Source organism: Silurus meridionalis, chromosome 24, assembly GCF_014805685.1.
Source record: "Silurus meridionalis isolate SWU-2019-XX chromosome 24, ASM1480568v1, whole genome shotgun sequence".
NCBI lineage: Eukaryota > Metazoa > Chordata > Actinopteri > Siluriformes > Siluridae > Silurus > Silurus meridionalis.
In genome coordinates this window covers 16265992-16284771 of record NC_060907.1, presented here as the reverse complement: position 1 = coordinate 16284771, position 18780 = coordinate 16265992, and the positions used below count along the sequence as shown (strand labels likewise).

At 37.4% G+C, this 18780-nt stretch overlaps 1 protein-coding gene across 1 annotated transcript in view; it reads right to left on the bottom strand.

The window, feature by feature from the left end:
* The window catches only part of brat1 (BRCA1-associated ATM activator 1), a 53036-nt gene that overhangs the window by 22374 nt on the left and 11882 nt on the right, over positions 1 to 18780 (bottom strand). The window contains exons 3-5 of the mRNA XM_046837580.1: positions 10619 to 10773; positions 7327 to 7474; positions 1160 to 1535 (exon numbers count right to left, since the gene is read on the bottom strand). Coding sequence (XP_046693536.1) covers positions 1160 to 1535; positions 7327 to 7474; positions 10619 to 10773 — 679 coding nt within the window. The remainder of the gene's footprint in view (positions 1 to 1159; positions 1536 to 7326; positions 7475 to 10618; positions 10774 to 18780) is intronic.

The following is an 18780-nucleotide window of genomic DNA, read 5'->3' as shown; positions in this document are numbered from 1 at the left end:
CCATTCCAGTGTTGCCACTCGAAGCAATACTTTCACGTGTGTCAGTAAGAACAGATCGATGCTTTGATTTCACGTGTTTTAGGGTAAAAAACACAGACTTTGTTTGTGGTTTTTTTATGTGCGTGTTCACTTCGCTTGAGTTCAATATGGTATTTTCGTCAAATGCGCATGTGCGTGAGATGAATATACCGCAGGGGGGGGGCAATTAATTTTTTACAAGGGGCCACATGAGAAACCTGAATTGCGTCAGAGGGCCACACCAACGATAATATTTTAGAGATGCACCGAAATGAGAATTCAATTCAAAAGGCAATGAAATCCATAATTTTTTGTGTTATGCCTTTTGCCTTGGCACCATCACTGGAAAACTTTCCTGCCTTTTCAAAAACGTCCTCTACAGACGGAGTGTGCATGCTCGGATTGACTTTACTTTTCTGCCCCGCGTTCTTCTCATATTTAGAATGGCAATCGGGATGTTTGGATTTCAGGTGATGAATTAAACCCGACTTGGAGAAACTCTTTGCAGATACACCCCCTCTTGAAATTTCAGCATTGCATGTTTTGCAAATCGCTCTCCGCACACCGCACACATGTTGCTCTTATCCAGATAACCGTGTGCTGGCTGCGCTTTTTTATTGCGTCATTACAATTGTGTTTCTGCCGTGCTGTTTCTGTGATTTAGGTATTTCCGAAAATTCTCGGTGCATCCCTGTAATTTATGATTGGCCTCATGCCAAGGTCTGATATACCGCAAAGTTTCGCAGTAGGGGCAAGCTCATTTAAATCTTAAAAATACCGTATTGAACTTAAGCAAATCGAACACGCACATTAAAAATCAAACACACAAAAATCGGTATGAACGTAAGAGCTGTATGAAACCAGCCAAAAGAGCCGCATGCGGCTCGCGAGCCGCGGGTTGGCCACCCCTGGTCTAAACAAAATTGACACATAACTCCCTAAATGTTATGTATCTTGATGTTTCAATTTCTTATTGCACTGAATTTGTAAATTGTCAAAAACTGTCAAAAACATTTACTAACTGTAAATTTTAATTGGGCTTTGTTTTACTTTTACCTTAGTAGATTTTTTAACTGGTAATTTTACTTGTTTTCATTAAAATAATAGAACTTTAATTTTGAACTCTTAAATAAGTACTTACCTTACAACAGCTTGAAGAACTGCTATGATGGGCAATGTAAAGGAGTCATCTTTTTCATTTGCTAATGCTTCCAATGGTGTCACAACATGTTTCCAAAACATTATTTTGAGTGGTTCTCTACACTTGGTTAGTATTGTAGCCAACATCCTTAAGGCTGGCACAATAACAGCCTTTTCACGTGACACTAATGAAGTAGCCACATGGCTCATAATTTCTTTAGTAACTGAAATAAACTCGGTGTTGGCAGGAATGCAGCTTGGTATCTCGATTTCTACTGCCATGGTGGAGTCTAAAACATGTGCTAAAATCTGACAAGTCAATGAGGTAATGAAAAGGCCTTTGTCATTTTGTAGCTGGAGAACCAACTTAATGAATCCTGTAAAAGACACACAGAACAAACAAATTGCTTTATTTTTACAAAAATTTTTTTTTTTGTTTAAATAAAAACAGACATACAACAGTTCCTATTTCAGATTTACATTTAAAACACATCTGAGATACATTTGGGTACAATTTGTGGAGGCGTACTGGGGTAAGATATATTCTTTATATAAACAAAGTTTTGCTCATGCACAGAGCTTGAGGTTGATTTATGAAAAACCTCCTCACGTATAGAGAGCCATTCACCATCAGTAAATGATTGGCACATATCCATTTTCCAAATCTTTCTCAAAGTATCTAAAGGGGAAAAGGCTTCAAATAGCTGAGAATACAGATAGGAAATCTGACCCTTCAGTGACCCTGGAAGAACTATTTATCTAACTAGGACTATTTTCGATATCAGAAAGTTCCCAACGAATTTTCCCCTGTCTCACTTCAGACTAAAGAAATTTTGTAATCTATTCTAAGTGTCTCAAAAGATTTAAAAACCTTCCCATTAAATAAGATAGCCAAATTAGACACAACCTTTTCTGCCCAGGTCCAAAGGCCAATACTAATACTACCAAAACAATACTAAGGCCTAATGTGTCGGGGAAGTCGGGTTTAAAGCAATATGGGATTGGACCTCCCTAAAGTTAAGAATAAATAGAAGTTAACGTTATTGGCGTACATGCAAAAGATTCCATACCGACCCACATTTAAAAACCATCTAAGCATTTGTTTAATCTGAGCAGCCCACTAAAAGAGCTTGGTATTGAAAAAAGCATGGTCCTCGTCTGAGATTGATGGCAGGGGTATCCCATCCAAAAGAGCGGCAGGGTCCTGGGGTGCGCAAGAGGAGGTGTACAGATTCTCATAAAAATCTTTAAAACTGAAGTTTATTCTAACTGGATCATGTGAAATTACTCCCTCAGCGGTTTTAATGGCTCTAATGGACCTTTCAGCCTGTTCACATTTGAGTTGATATGCCAAGAGGTGACTGGGTTTATTCCCATAGTGATAAAACTTCTGCCTGCTGAACATTACCAATTTTTTTACGTTATGAATAGTTTAAGTTTCATTTAAATCTGGCACCAGCCAGAAGATTCCAGTTGTTTTGTGTAGGTGAAATTTTATGAAATAATTCCAAACGTTTCAACTCCAATTCCAATTTTTTCCTGTCCTCTGCCCTTTGTTTGCAAGTGGTAAAAGAGATAATGAGGCCCCTAAAAGTGGCCTTAGCTGCGTCCCACTTGGCGGCGCTACTTACTGGACAGAATTCATGATCCTGCCAATACTGGGATATCTTTTCTTCAAACAACTGGCAGAAAGCATCGTCATTAAGGAGAGAGAGCTGTAAAATTTTAAGTAAGAAGATTTCGGGATTGAAAGTTCCGTCAAATCTAAATACACTGGGCTATGGTCCAAAAGAACTGCTGGACCAATTTCACAGGATCTTACACAATTAACAAACCCGGGAGGCAAGAATAGATAGTCTAATGTGGAAAAAGAGTTATGGGGAGAAGAGTAAAATGTATAGTCCTTGACCCCAGGGTGTAGTTCTCTCCATACGTCCACTAAGCCTACAGCATGACATATTTTGCAAAATTTGTGAAGAACGGGCAGATGATTTTGTGAAAGATGATCTGTCTAACCTACTATCCATTACACAATTAAAATCCCCTGCCATTATCCCCAGACCATTACACATGTGATTAAACAGTAGGACCATCTTTGATAGTCAGGGCTGTCCTGATTTGGGGCATACACATTTGAAACGGTAAGAGGCTTTCCCAAGATGTGGCCAGTAATCAAAAAATACCATCTGTCAGGATCCTTTTCAACCAGCTCTTATATAAAAGGAAAATTTTAATGTATCAAAATGGCCACGCCCTGTTTATTTGATGAGAAAAACTAAAATATACCTCCCCAACCCAGTCTCTTTTGAGCTTTGATTGTTCTGTATCTGACAAATGTCTCCTGTACGAGTGCAATAGTAACCTTTTCCTTTTTCAAGAATGTTAGAATTTTCTTTCTTTTGACTACGTTACCCATGCCCTTCACGTTCCATGTAACCACCCTAGTCAGACCAGACATATATCAATGCTGTTCAAAGTATTCAAATGCCATGGACTGACAAAAGTAAGATTAAGACAACGTATCTCTGTAATATAACCGGCTCTCCTAAACAAACAGTAACACCCCCCAACTCTCCGCCCTTCCCCCTATCCCCAAACGATAGGGCTCACATAACAACTCGACACACACCGTCCACCAACACCTCCATTGACCACCCAGAAACACGACAGAGAAAACCTCCTAAAAACTCATAAAAACAAACAAAGTCCACTCTAGTAACCTTAATAAGAAAAAATGTTAGACACAACCTAAAAAAATAAAAAAAAGAAAAGAAAAAAATTGTGGATAAGTAATTAAACAGCATTAAAATTTTTACACTAGCACATTCAATACTGTCCAGCCGAGTGCCCACAGCCTTAATTTCACTCAAAACAAGTGAAGTGTCTCACTGTAGGCTAGCACTTCCCCTTCTCCATCACGTGTGGCAGGGTTTTTCTTTTTCTCTTTACTTTTCTGTGATCTTGTTGACGAAAAAATAGGATAATCCTTATCCCCCCCCACCTTCCATCTCCTTCCACGTTATTGAGTAAGCACAAATTATTCTTAAGAGAGGGCTAAATAAAAACAATACAGAGTTTTTAAAAGCTGAGCAAAACTCTTAAGCTGCCATCTTGCTCAGGGTCACGTGACCGCCCCATAAACTCATTTCTAATCGTGTACATCCTCGTCACTCCAAATGAAAACCTCAACATCTTCAGCTCTGCTACCTCCAGCTCCACCTCCTGTCTTTTACTCAATGCCACTGTCTCTAAACCATACAACATCGCAGGTCTCACCATAGTCTGATTTATCTTAATAATATAGGGGTGATGTGTGAGCGTTTTGTGGTGTTGGTGAGAAGACGTGCTGCCGCGTTTTGCACCATTTGGAGCCGACTGAGAAGAGAATGATTAAGTCCAATGTAAAGAGCGTTGCAGTAGTCAATTATTGAGCTGATGAAGGCATGTATAGCTTTTTTAAGGTCAGCTTGGGACAAAAATGGCTTGACCTTGCTGAGGAGTCTTAGCTGGTAAAAGCTCGCCTTCACTACTGCACTGATCTGTTTCTCGAATTGCATACTTTGGTCAAAAATAACACCCAGGTTACGCACGGTAGGTGCAAACATAGGTCTGTCACGATGTCACCTTTTAAGTGAAAGTGTAAAGGGAGCACTTTTTTATTTACTGGAGTAATATTTTACAGAGTGTATCTCTACTTTAAATCAAGTACATGGTTTGTGTACGTCATCCACCACTAGAAAAAAGTAATTAATTTAATAGTAAATTAAAACAGATTAAATTATTTGCAAATCTTATAAACCCATATTTTATTTAAAACATATAATAAATAAAACTTATCAAATGTTTACATTTTGGAAATAAAATTAGGGAAAGTAGATCGAATGGAATTTTATGGCTGCAACATGTCTCAAACAAGTTGTGCAAATAATTAGGTATATTAAAAAGTCTCAGATGTAAAGGTGGGCAGTGGTTCCACTACAAATTGTAGAACAAATTTAGATTAATGTTTCTCAAAAAAGCAAACTGCAAAACTTTGAATATCTAATCATCACCAGTACATACAGTAAAATCATTAAAAGTTTAAAAGCATCTGGGAAACAATTTCTGTGCACAAGGGACAGATCTGCAATTCACTACATTTTGTGTTTATTTACATTTTACACAGTGTAACAATTTATATAGTAATTAGGGTTGTAAATATACTGTATATTACTTACAAAATATTTTTAACTGATAATTATAAAACTTTTTCTGTGTCATTAAATTATTAAAACGCCAATCCAAACATGATTCAACAAAACCTATATAAGAAATTCCATCAAAATAAATAATTTTTAATCAACTGTAAGTGCTAGTCTGACCATGATATCTTTTCAGCATGTCTCCTTACAGGGAAGAACATTTTCCATGGACTTGATTTTAATAGTGATTTACCATATGTTTAATACTTTTTTACTGTTAGATGCCAAACGGTTAATTGACATTGTGAAATGTTTCAACCTTTAAACTAGTTTTATTAACAGAAATACATTTCAGTTTGAATCAAGTTAAAACCACTAATATATACTTTCAAACAGAGAGAATTTTTTTCTTTCTTCAAATTGCATTCAATGTTAAAGGGATACATCACCCCAAAAAAAAAAGAAGATTCTGTCAATTACTGTATGAATTTGTTTCTTCTGGTTAAAAAAAAAAAACAAACAAAAAAACAAACAAAAAAAAAACCAGAAGAAGAAAGTTCAAAGAATTGAGTAACCAAGCAGTTAATGGTCCCCACTGTTATCCATAGTATGGAAGATCTATACAACATGAGGGTTAGTAAATGATGATAGAATATATTTTTTGGGGGGTGAACTACTCCGTTATATTTACCTTAAATGTATATACTGGGCGATCTGTAATCAGATCACGCTTTAACAAATTTTATAATTTTTTCAAGTTAAAGTGAACTTTTATGATAGGTTGTTGTGAAGATCTTTGAGTTTCTATGTGTATCTGATGATAGTAAAAAAATAAATAAATAAAAAAAAATGCTGCTAAAGTGTCTTATAACTAAAGATAAAGTTGTTCTGTTCATGTCCTTTATATATACAGTACAGACCAAAAGTTTGGACACACCTTCTCATTGAAAGAGTTTTCTTTATTTTCATGACTATGAAAATTGTAGAGTCACACTGAAGGCATCAAGGGCTATTTGACCAAGAAGGAGAGTGATGGGGTGCTGCGCCAGATGACCTGGCCTCCACAGTCACCGGACCTGAACCCAATCAAGATGGTTTAGGGGTGAGCTGGACCGCAGAGTGAAGGCAAAAGGGCCAACAAGTACCAAGCATCTCTCTGGGAACTCCTTCAAGACTGTTGGAAGACCATTTCAGGTGACTACCTCTTGAAGCTCATCAAGAGAATGCCAAGAGTGTGCAAAGCAGTAATCAAAGCAAAAGGTGGCTACTTTGAAGAACCTAGAATATGACATTTTTCAGTTGTTTCACACTTTTTTGTGATGTATATAATTCCACATGTGTTAATTCATAGTTTTGATGCCTTCAGTGTAAATCTACAAATTTCATAGTCATGAAAATAAACTTTTGGTCTGTACTGTGTATATATATATATATATATATATATATATATATATATATATATATATATATATATACATACACACACAGTGGAACCCGGTTATGTCGCCAGCGTATTTTTTATATATGTATGTATGTGTATATATATATATATATATATATATATATATATATATATATATATATATATATAAATAATTTATATATATTGAGACAGCAAACTAAATTCTTGCTTCAGTGTGTGTAGCAGATAAAGTGTACAGCTGCATCAATCATTCACGCAGGACATGCAGACTTCTTAAATAGTCACATTTTGCTGTTTTATTTTCAGACAACATAGTAACATTTAATTATCACATTTTGGCAAATTTCCTGAAATTCCACTTTATAAGGCAAATTATTATTTTTTGACTTGGTTCCACAATTCCAGACACATTTTTACACTGTGGATATCATAGGATTGTTAAAATATTTTGCAGACCCGCAGGCAACAGAGCCGCTTCAACAACTTCTGTGCCAAGGAACCACCTTTAAACATTAAATGCTGCTGTTATTGTCTATGAGAAAGAATTAAAAACTCAATACTTACTATTCTTGCAGAAAAAGTTAATGGATTTTGGATGCTGCAACATGTTCCACAGTCCCTGTAGCCATCCATAACGTACTGAAGAAATTTTCCAGAATTCCGGCATATGCCAGCTATCTGGCTGAAACAAATACTCCAAAACTCCTCTTTCCTGTTCAAGAAAAATCAATAGCAGTTACAACCATTTTTTTTAAAACACCCACAACACACCCAACACATTATATAATTCCATTTACATCTATGGCATTTGGCAAACACCCTTATCCAGAGTGATTTACAATATCTCATTTATACAACTGAGCAGTTGAGGTTTAAAAAGCCTAGTTTAGTGGTGCTGGGATTTAAACTCAGGACTCAGAATCAGAATTTCAACGTCTTAACCACTAAGCTATAATTTTTCCGATTCTTACTGCAAAGAAATCTTTAAAAGGACAGTTTGGAAAAAAAGTTTAATTATTGCAGGTGTGTCCAATGCAGATAAGAGCAACAAAAAGTACCAAAATCTATAAATAAATATTTAGGTTGTAAAAATAACAGCAGTCAGGATATTTTCATATGAGTAAATCGGTTTTTTTAATTGTATGCCTTGTTGGACTTCACTGGTGTCTTGACAACTTGTTAACATTACACCACATTGACATTTTCCTTCACATATCCCCGCTTGTTAGGAAGCAACTTGATAGGGCATGAGCCACCTGCCCTCTCAATCAGTAACCCAGAGTCTTAAACACTAAGCTAACACATACTTGCAATGCAAACACCACAAGTTAGTCATCTGTTCTGTTTTTAAGGCAAATATAATAGTACATTTTATGGAAGGAAGAAAGGGGGGAATTTTATTTTTTTTAAATATTATATATAATTATATAATTATATATACACAGTAATATATATATATATATATATATATATATATATATATAATTTAATCTTTATTCGTCCCACAGTGGGGAAATTTCTAGTTTTTTCGCATATCCCAACTCATCTGGAAGCTGGGGTCAGAGCGCAGGGTCAGCCATGGTACGGCGCCCCTGGAGCTGATAGGGTTAAGTGCCTTGCTCAAGGGCTCAACAGTGGTAGCTTGGCTGTGCTGGGGTTCGAACCGCTGACCTTGTGATCAGTAACCCAGAGCCTTAACCACTGGACTACCACTGCCCTAATATATATATTAGGGATGCAACAATACAGTTAGCCCACGGTTCAATACATACCTCGGTTTTTTAACCACGGTTTTCGATTCGGTTCGGTTGGCTTAACACATAAAAGTGTTTTTTTGTTATTCTATGCTTAGGCAATAGGAACAGTAAGAGTTTAAGAACAAACAAATACAAACAATTAATTGCAATACTCCTTTATTTTACTTAAAAGCAAAGAAAAGTCCACTGGTTCCTAGTGTTTTGTATAATATAAACATTTTTTATTTTAAAATTAACACTGACATCTCACAGCTGCTGGTAGCCCATGTACAAACTGGGAAACACATAAATTCCTAAACCTATTTGGCCTCCTCAACTTCCATGTATTCACTGTGTCTGTCAACTCTTCTGCCAAATGAGCGCTTGTATGACTTTCATACAGGGGACGGGTTTGGAGTACAGCGCTTTTCATTTCCCCAATCCGACATGTAGTGAACAGTTACAGTGAGGTAACTCACGGTTGCCCGTGAGGTCCAACCATCTGTGGTCAGAGCAAGGCTCTGTGCTTGAGCCAATTCATACACAATACTGTTGCATGTCTTTTTATAGAGGCCGGGAATTATCTCGGCGCTGAAAAAAGTGCGAGACGGTAGTCTGTAACGCGAATCGAGTGTTTTTTATAAGATGACAAAAGCCCGCATCTCCAATCACTGAAAACGGCTGCAAATCTTTGGCAAAGACCACCCCCACTGCCTGTGTTATTTTCATGTGTCTCTCAGAACCAGTTGGGTATGTATGCTGGAAGGATTCAGCGAGGGACTGTTGTTTTTTGGAGGACTTTATTACCTGCTCTGCTATCCTGCCTTCAGACATTGATATTGCTGGGTGATGGCGCCGCAGATGTGCAATCATATTGGAAGTGTTTCCGTTTGAGTAGGCTACACGTGTAAAACAATGCTTGCAGACAGTCATTTTTTTTTGTTTACCGTTTTTTCTTCCTCGGCATTATACTCAACAGCAAAACCAAAATGTCTCCACACCACAGATTTAAAAGACGCCGGCGCCTCCTTGTACTGTAGCCTCACTTCACCACCGCTCGCCATGTTAAAGTGTGGAATGATGGTTCAGTGCCCCCTAACTTTAGAGCATAATGATTAAACATTTACTCGCTGGGAGGAGTTTCCTCATCTTAGCTCGTAGACTTACAGGCACACACAAAGTCACTTCGGAGAGAAATAAAAAGAAAAACAATAACTCTCCCTCCTCCCGCTTCTACGGACGTCGTCTCCATCATGCACGCAGCGAGACTTCTTAAAGGTAAGGTACCATTTAAAGATTTATTTTTTATATGTTTATATGTTTTTATATGATACGATTTCAATATAACATGTTAAAAGTAAATAATATTAGTGAATATTGGCGTTATTTTTTTTTTTAAGAAACACTTTTTGGGTGTCCAGAACGAATTACCGAAGTTTCTATTCATTCTTATGGGAAAATTTGTATCGGGATACGAGCTTTTCAGGTTAAGAGTAAAGTGATGGAACCAATTAAACTCGTAACCCGAGGTTCCACTGTATATATATATATATATATATATATATATATATATATATATATATATACATATACACAGTACAGACCAAAAGTTTGGACACACCTGCTCATTCAAAGAGTTTTCTTTATTTTCATGACTATGAAAATTGTAGATTCACACTGAAGGCATCAAAACTATGAATTAACACGTGGAATTATATACATAACAAAAAAGTGAACTGAAAATGTCATATTGTAGGTTCTTCAAAGTAGGCATCAAGAGAATGCCAAGAGTGTGCAAAGCAGTAATCTAAGCAAAAGGTGGCTATTTTAAAGAACCTACAATATGACATATTTTCAGTTGTTTCACACGTTTTTGTTATGTATATAATTCCACATGTGTTAATTCATAGTTTTGATGCCTTCAGTGTGACTCTACAATTTTCATAGTCATGAAAATAAAGAAAACTCTTTGAATGAGAAGGTGTGTCCAAACTTTTGGTCTGTACTGTATGTGTATGTGTGTGTGTTTATATATATATATATAATCTGTATTTTAGATGCATCACAGTAACAAAGCAAGTGTACATTATGTATACAAGTGATTCTTTTAACATTCTTACCTCCAACAGGGTGAAATTGTGCTCTTTGCTTGCCAGCAGCCCAGCAATTTTGAGTGAGAATGAAAAGACATTAGGATCTAATGTGCAAGATTGTGTTACAGACTGCAAAAACTTTTGGAGGTATGGAAGATACTGCGCAAGATACTGCTCATCATCTGTAGGACAAAAAAAAAGTTATTTTTGTAAGTAAAATGAATAAATTTGTCTTAGGAATTAAGATATAGTACTTTACCAGAAAAACAGTAGTGCTATACAGTCAGAGAACAAGCAACAGAAATTCAATTAACAAGCTCAGTAACTGGATGATTTCAATGATTTAGCTGTATAATAAGTATTTGTATCACAAGGTGTCATCAATAACTTTTAAATATTCTTTAGCAGAGTTTATGGCCCTAAATGTATTGCTTTATTTTGCCTCTAATGCAAGAATATATGATATAAAATACCTTCCTAAGCATTTTGAAAGGCTATTGTATAATAATATTAATTCTAAAGACAATAAAATGTAAATGATTTGGGTTTACATATAAGGACAAAAATCATCTGGTTCTTATATTAGAATTAGGTAAATACAACCTCAAAAGAACAACAGGACATTACACTGTGCCATTATTTATTTATTTATTTACAAATAAATAAATAATGAAGAAACATTGTGTGAAAACAAAGGTGCCTTATAATCAATAGCTTAAAGAACCAACTTCAGCAAGAATAACTTGACTAAAAGTAATCATATTCTGTATGACTCTCTCATAGATCTGAAATCAGTGTGGAGGAGTTTTGGCTCATTCTTCTTTACAACGTTGCTTCAGTTTCTTTTGCAGGCAGTTGCTAATGCAAAGCTCTCTTAAGGTCCTGCCACAGCATTGTAGTCAAGATGAGTTCTGCACTTTGGCTCACCCAATGCACAATTTAATTCTTTTCAGCTATTCTGTTGTAGATTTGATAGTGTGCTTGTGATCACTGTCCTGTTGCATGACCCAGTTTCGAACAAGCTTTAGCTGTCAGACAAATGGCCTCATATTTAACTCTATAATACTTTGGTAAAAAAAGTTCACTCAACATCTGCACATTACCCATGTCTTACGGCTGCAAACCAAGCCCAAACCATTACCCCTTCACCACTGTGCTTGGCAGCTGGAATGGGGCGTTTATGCTGTTTTGTTGTGGTTATTTTTGCTACACAAGGTGCAGTGTATTATGGCAAACCTTTGGTCTAATCTCATCACGGATTCTGTATTTTGGCTTTAGTTTTGTAAAATAAATAAATAACATTGTGTAATATGTTATGTGGTCTTCTTCTAAGGTTTAATTTATTCCAATTTAAGTCCTTTACTTTAAGTACTTTCATTTTCCATTTTCACATGACTGTGTGGGTATACTGAGAGTATATATATTAGGGGTGTAAGGGTACACAAAATTCATGGTTCGGTTTTTAAGTCATGTTTCAGTTCAATTTCAGTACAATTTGGGGGGGAAAAAAAGGAAAACTAAAATAGCTTTTTATTGTTTAAATTTGTTCAAACCATTTTTAAATAAAAGGCTTGATTGAATATATAATATTTTATAATGTTTAAAAAAAATAAAATATATAAAATTAAATACAATAAATGAAACATTTTTATTATATTGATTACATTAAGTAATCAAATAAAATTTGCCAAAACCAAATTGATTTAATAAAATACATGGAATAAATTTTGTAAATGGAAAAATTTCATTAGTTTAGATTTGTTATTCTTGAAGCTGGATATAATACACAAAAGAATCCATATCACTAGCGATGATCAGAAAGTGTCCACAAGTTTACAAAACACTGCACTACAAATCCTATCTCGGTGCACTACAAGTGTTATTTCAGGTACGGAGTAAGCCACAGTGACACCGCAGTAACTCTAGTTTCTTTTTTGTTTTATTTTTTATACCCAGGGCATTCTTCTTCTTCTTTCGGCTGCTCCCATTAGGGGTCGCCAACAGCGGATCACCGTCTCCATACCACCCTGTCCTCTACATCTGCCTCTTTCACACCAACTACCCGCATGTCTTCCCTCACCCATGAACCTCCTCCTTGGTCTTCCTCTTTTCCTCCTTCCTGGTGGCTCTATTCTCAGCATTCTACTATAACTCGTGTCCCTCCTCTGCACATGTCCAAACCATCTCAATCTCGCCTTGTCATCAAAACATACATGCACTGTCCCTCTAATAAACTCATTTCTAATCCTGTCCATCCTCATCACTCCCAATGAAAACCTCAACAACTTCATCTCCAACCTGTCCATCGCCACTGCAAACAGGAAAAGCCCTTTGTGTATGTAAAAAATAATTGTTTAAAGCGAGAGGCAGAGACTAAACAAACTTGTTTGTAAGGGGTAAAAGTATTGTATTGGGTACACATGCACTGAAACGAAAGCCCTGTACTGAAACTTTTCAGAATGAATACTTGTACTATTACACCAATAATACATATACATACACACACACACACATATATATATATACACACATACGCACACACACACACACACACACACACACACACATACATACACATACATTTACACAGTGGGTACAGAAAGTATTCAGACCCCCTTAAATTTTTTACTCTTTGTTATATTGCAGCCATTTGCTAAAATCATTTCAGTTAATGTACACATAGCACCCCATATTGACAGAAAAACACAGAATTGTTGACTTTGTTCACACCTGAACACGTGTGTGTGTGTGTGTGTATATGTAAATGTATAGTATATATACATATACACACACACACACACGCACGCGCACACACACACACACACACACACACACACACACACACACACACACACACACACACAGGCGATCAAAATTAGAGAACAATTTATAAACAATTTAACAATTCTGAAATAATGTCATCTTCACTGCTCAACAGTTGAAGGAGTTTTTGTTCCGTCTATACTATGCTACCAGAACACCTTTTTCACAAAATAAATAAGGCATTAAAAAAAAAAAACATGGCAGAAAACACACTGATCAAAATTAGAGAACACTTTTAGATACCTCCCAGTTATTGGTATTAATCTGGCACCTGGTTCTAATTTCCTTGATTATCTGTCAATCCCTATTTAACTGGCAGCCTAACTTCCAGTTTCACTGACTCTGCAAGATGTTGGGCCGTTCCAAAGTGACTGAAAGCCTCCGGCAGCAGGTTGTCAAGATGAAGGCCAAAGGGATGACCCTATCAGCCATAGCAAGACAAGTTGGTCGTTCCAAATCTGTGATTTCAAGAATATTGAATCTTTACAACATCACAAACTCATTCAAGTCCGCCAAGAAGGCTGGTTGTCCATGTAAGACAAATACAAGAGAGGACAGGATACTGCGGAGGATCTCAATGGGCAATCGTTTTCACACTGCAGCTGGAATTGCTCACCAGTTCAGCGATTGAACAGGGTAAGGATCTGTCTTGTCATACAGTGTCTCGACGTTTAAGAGCATTTGGACTGAAAGCCCACTCTGCAGTGACCAAACCTCTTATTAGCAGAAAGAATCAAAAGGCTAGACTAAGCATGTTGTGTGGACAGAGGAGAACTGGTCCAGAGTTCACTTCAGTGTTGAAAGCAAGTTTAATTTATTTGGGTCCGATGGGAAACATCATGTTCGGCGACAAACTGGATTGCAAATGTTTATCAGAACCTTCTTCAACAACATATGGTTCCTTCCCTGCGTTCATCACCCAATCAGCCCACATGCAGGACAACGCTCCATGTCACACAGCACAACGGGTAAAGCAGTTCCTTGAAACTGAAAACATTGAAATAATGACATGGCCTGCCCAGAGTCCTGATCTCAACCCAATAGAGAACCTCTGGAAAATCCTTGGTGACAAAGTTATGGCCAAGAAACCCACTACAGTCATCAAACTGTGGAGAAGACTGGAGGAAGAGTGGACCAAAATCACACCAGAGCAGTGTGAGAGACTAGTGCTGTCCTGTGGCCGCAGATGTGCTGAAGTCATTCAGAGCAGAGGCCTGTACACTTCCTACTTATTACTGACTGTTGTAACCTTCAGAAAATTTTGTTGTCATCTTTTTCCATGCTACAGTCATTGTTGTTCTCTAATTTTGATCAGTGCGTTTTCTGCTAAATAATGTTTTATTTTTTTAAATGCCTTAGTTATTTTGTGGAAAAGGTGTTCTGGTAGTATGGTATAGACAGGACAAAAACTCCTTCAATTGTTGAGCAGTGAAGATGACATTATTTTAGAATTGTTCAATTGTTTATAAATTGTTCTCTAATTTTGATCACAAGTGTATTTAAAGAAACACCCACACACACACCCACCCACACGCACGCACACACACACACACACACACACACATACATATTATATATACACACACACACACACACACACACACACACACACACACACACACACACACACACACACAGGTGTGAAAAAGTATTTCTATTTCTATCCTGATTTTTATTTTTATTTTTGCATGTTTGTCACACTTTAATGTTTTAACGCAAGTGAACACAACATGCAGTATTTAAAATCCAAAACTACATGGCCCTGTGTGAAAAAGTGTTTGCCCCCAAACCTAATAACTGGTTGGAATGATGTTCTTTTTCTGAAATGTGGTGTTACTTTCACACCAGACGTAATAGGACACACACCTTCCAAAAAGTTAAACTTTTGTCTTGTCAGTCCACAAAGTATTTTCCCAAAAGTCTTGGGGATCATCAAGATGATTTCTGGCAAAACTAAGACAAGCCTTTATGTTCTTTTTGCTCAGCAGTGGTTTTCGTCTTGGAACTCTGCCACGCAGAACATTTTTGCCCAGTCTCTTTCTTATGGTGGAGTCATAAACACTGACCTTAACTGAGGCAAGTGAGGCCTGCAGTTCTTTGGATGTTCTTGTGGGGTCTTTTGTGACAAGTCGTTGCTGTGCTTTTGGGATAATTTTGGTCGGTCGGCCACTCCTGGGAAAGTTCTCCACTGTTCCATGAATTTGTGAATAATGGCTCTTACTGGAGTCCCAAAGTTTTAGAAATGGCTTTATAACCTTTTCCTGACTGATAGATCTCAATTACTTTCTTTCTTATTTGTTTCTGAATTTCTTTGGATCTCAGCATGATGTCTAGCTTTTGAGGATCTTTTGGTCTACTTCACTTTGTCAGGCAGAGATCTCTTGATTGTGAACAGGTGTGGGAGTAATCAGGCCTAGGTGTGGCTAGAGAAATTTAACTCAGGTGTGATAACAGTTTTAACAGGGGGGCAAACACTTTTTCACACCACTGTATATACAAAGTATCTCAAAAACGTCAGAACCCCTCACATTTTAGCAAATATTTTAGTATATCTAAAAGGGACAAAAATGAAACTTGAAAACATTTTAGAGTAGTAAATGTGGTTCAGAGCAGTACAGATTACTGTCCTCTAAAAGTCAACATACAGCCATTATTGTTAAAATAGCTGACAAAAAAGTGGGTACACCCTAAGTGAAAACATATGTACATCGTTTAATCTTGCAAAGCCTCAATGTCCTATCAATCATATTCATGTTTGTCTGCTTGACAGGATCATACAAGTTTGTGTATCTTGTATTAGAGCAGTTAAAATTTGGTGCTTTAAGTAACTTTCTCTCATACTGACCACTGGATGTTCAACATGGCACCTCATGGCAAAGAATCTCTGAGGATTTGAGAATTAGAACTGTTGCTCTCCACAAAGATGTCCAAGGCATCCATTTAGAATCTGGGTCGAACGGCAGTTTTCCAAAATAATAACGACCCGAAACACACCTCCAAGATGACAACTGCCTTGCTGAAGAAGCTGAAGGTGATGAAGTGGCCAAGTACGTCTCCAGACCTGAACGTTATTGAGCACCTGTGGGGATCCTCAAGCGAAAGGTAAAGAAGTGCCATGTGTCCAACATCCAGCAGCTCTGTGATGTCATTATGGAGGCGTGGAAGAGGATCCCAGCAACAACCTGTGCAGCTCTGGTGAATTCCATACCCAAAAAAGTAGCGGCTTATAGTCCGGAAAATACGATTGTTGGAACACACAATTGGTTTGGTGAGCTCATTAAGCCTTGAACTTCATAGAAAGGTGCATCCCATCATGAGAAAAGGTATTTGAGGTGGCCAATTGCAAGTTATTCTCTTTGACTCTCCAAGAATGGCAACATGGGGGGTCTCAAAACAACTCTCAAATTACCTGAAAACAAAGATTTTTCAACATTATGATTCAAGGGAAGGCTACAAAAAGTTATTGCAGAGATATAAGCTGTCAGTGTCCACTGTGAGAAACATATTGAGGAAATGGAAGACCACAGGCACAGTTCTTGTTAAGGCCAGAAGTGGCAGGCCACATAAAATATTGGAGAGGCAAAGGCGAAGGATGGTGAGAACGGTCAAAAACAGCCCACAGACCGCCTCCAAAGACCTACAACATCAACTTGCTGCAGATGGTGTCAATGTGCATTGTTCAACAATTCAGCGCACTTTGCACAAGGAGAAACTGTATGGGAGAGTGATGGGAAAGAAGCCTTTTCTGCACACACGCCACAAACGGATTTGATAAAGGTATGCAAACGCACATTTGGACAAGCCAGCTTCATTTTGGAATAAGGTGCTGTGGACTGATGAAACAAAGATTGAGTTATTTGGTCATAACAAGGGGCGTTATGCATGGCGGCAAAAGAACACAGCGTTCCAAGAAAAACATTTGCTACCCAGAGTAAAATTTGGGTGAGGTTCCATCATGCTGTGGGGCTGTCCAGCCAGTGCCGGTACTGGGAATCTGGTTGAAGTTGAGGGTCGCATAAATTCCACTCAATATTAGCAGATTCTTGAGAATAATGTTGAGGAATCAGTCACAAAGTTGAAGTTACGCCAGGGCTGGATATTTCAACAAGACAACACCCCAAAACACTGCTCAAAATCTACTTGGGCATTTATGCAGAGGAACAAGTACAATGTTCTGGAATGGCCATCCCAGTCCCCAGACATGAATGTCATTGAACATCTGTGGGGTTATTTGAAGCGGGCTGTCCCTGCTCGGCAACCATCAAACCTAACTAAACTGGGGATGTTTTGTAAGGAGGAATGGTCCAAAATACATTCATCCAGACTCCAGACACTCATTACAGGCTATGGGAAGCGTCTAGAGGCTGTTATTTCTGCTAAAAAAGGCTCTACTAAATATTGATGTGATTTTTCTGTTGGGTGTCCAAATTTATGCACCTGTCTAATTTCGTTTTGATGCATATTGCACATTTTCTGTTAATCTAATAAACCTCATTTCACTACTGAAATATTACTGTGTCCTTCAGTTATTTGATAGATCATAATGAAATTGCTGATTCAAACACCCAAATATTTATAAATGAAAATCTTGGACATTGTCAGGGGTTCCTAAACTTTTGCATACAACTGTATATATATGTATATATGTAAACACAGAATTCGGAAAGTATTCAGTTTTTACAACCCTTCACTGTTCAGGGTATACCCTAATCAGAAGCCCTGGACGACAAAAGAGGAAAAAAAAAACTCACCGAGGCCCGAAATATTGCCTTCAAGTCTGGAGACAGGGCCATTTACAGTGTTGCCTGTGGCCTCTGTGACTAGCTCCCAGTCACTGAGTAATAATAAAGTGCTTAGAGAGACTGGTTCCACAGCACATCAGAGCTACTCTCCCACAGGCACACAGTCTGTTTTAGGCCACCACTTCTTCTCCATGCTTACAATCAGAACTTTTCTTTTTCGATTGATTTTTTTCGTTTTTCCCATCTAATAGGTTTGGTTAATTATTGCTGTCTTTTGCTGCCTTTTAGGTTAGGTCCTGCTTGTAAAAGAGATTCTGTCTAATTGTTTTATTTTAGTTAAAATAATGTTACCAGACTTTGCTGGCTCAAATCCAACTGGCATCCTAGACCTTATTTAGATTATAACCTTAATCAGGGTAATAATCTTTATTGGTTGGCTCAGTTTGCAGTAAGCTTGACACTGCTTTTTTTAAATAAATTAAAGTAGCTATCAAGCACTGATTTTAAGGCTCATAAAGTTTAATTGTGTAAAACCAGAATTGTGTCCCATCAAAAGTCCTAACCTTAGTTAACCTATTATGTATTATGACAGATATGGGCAAACTATGGCCCATGGGCCACACA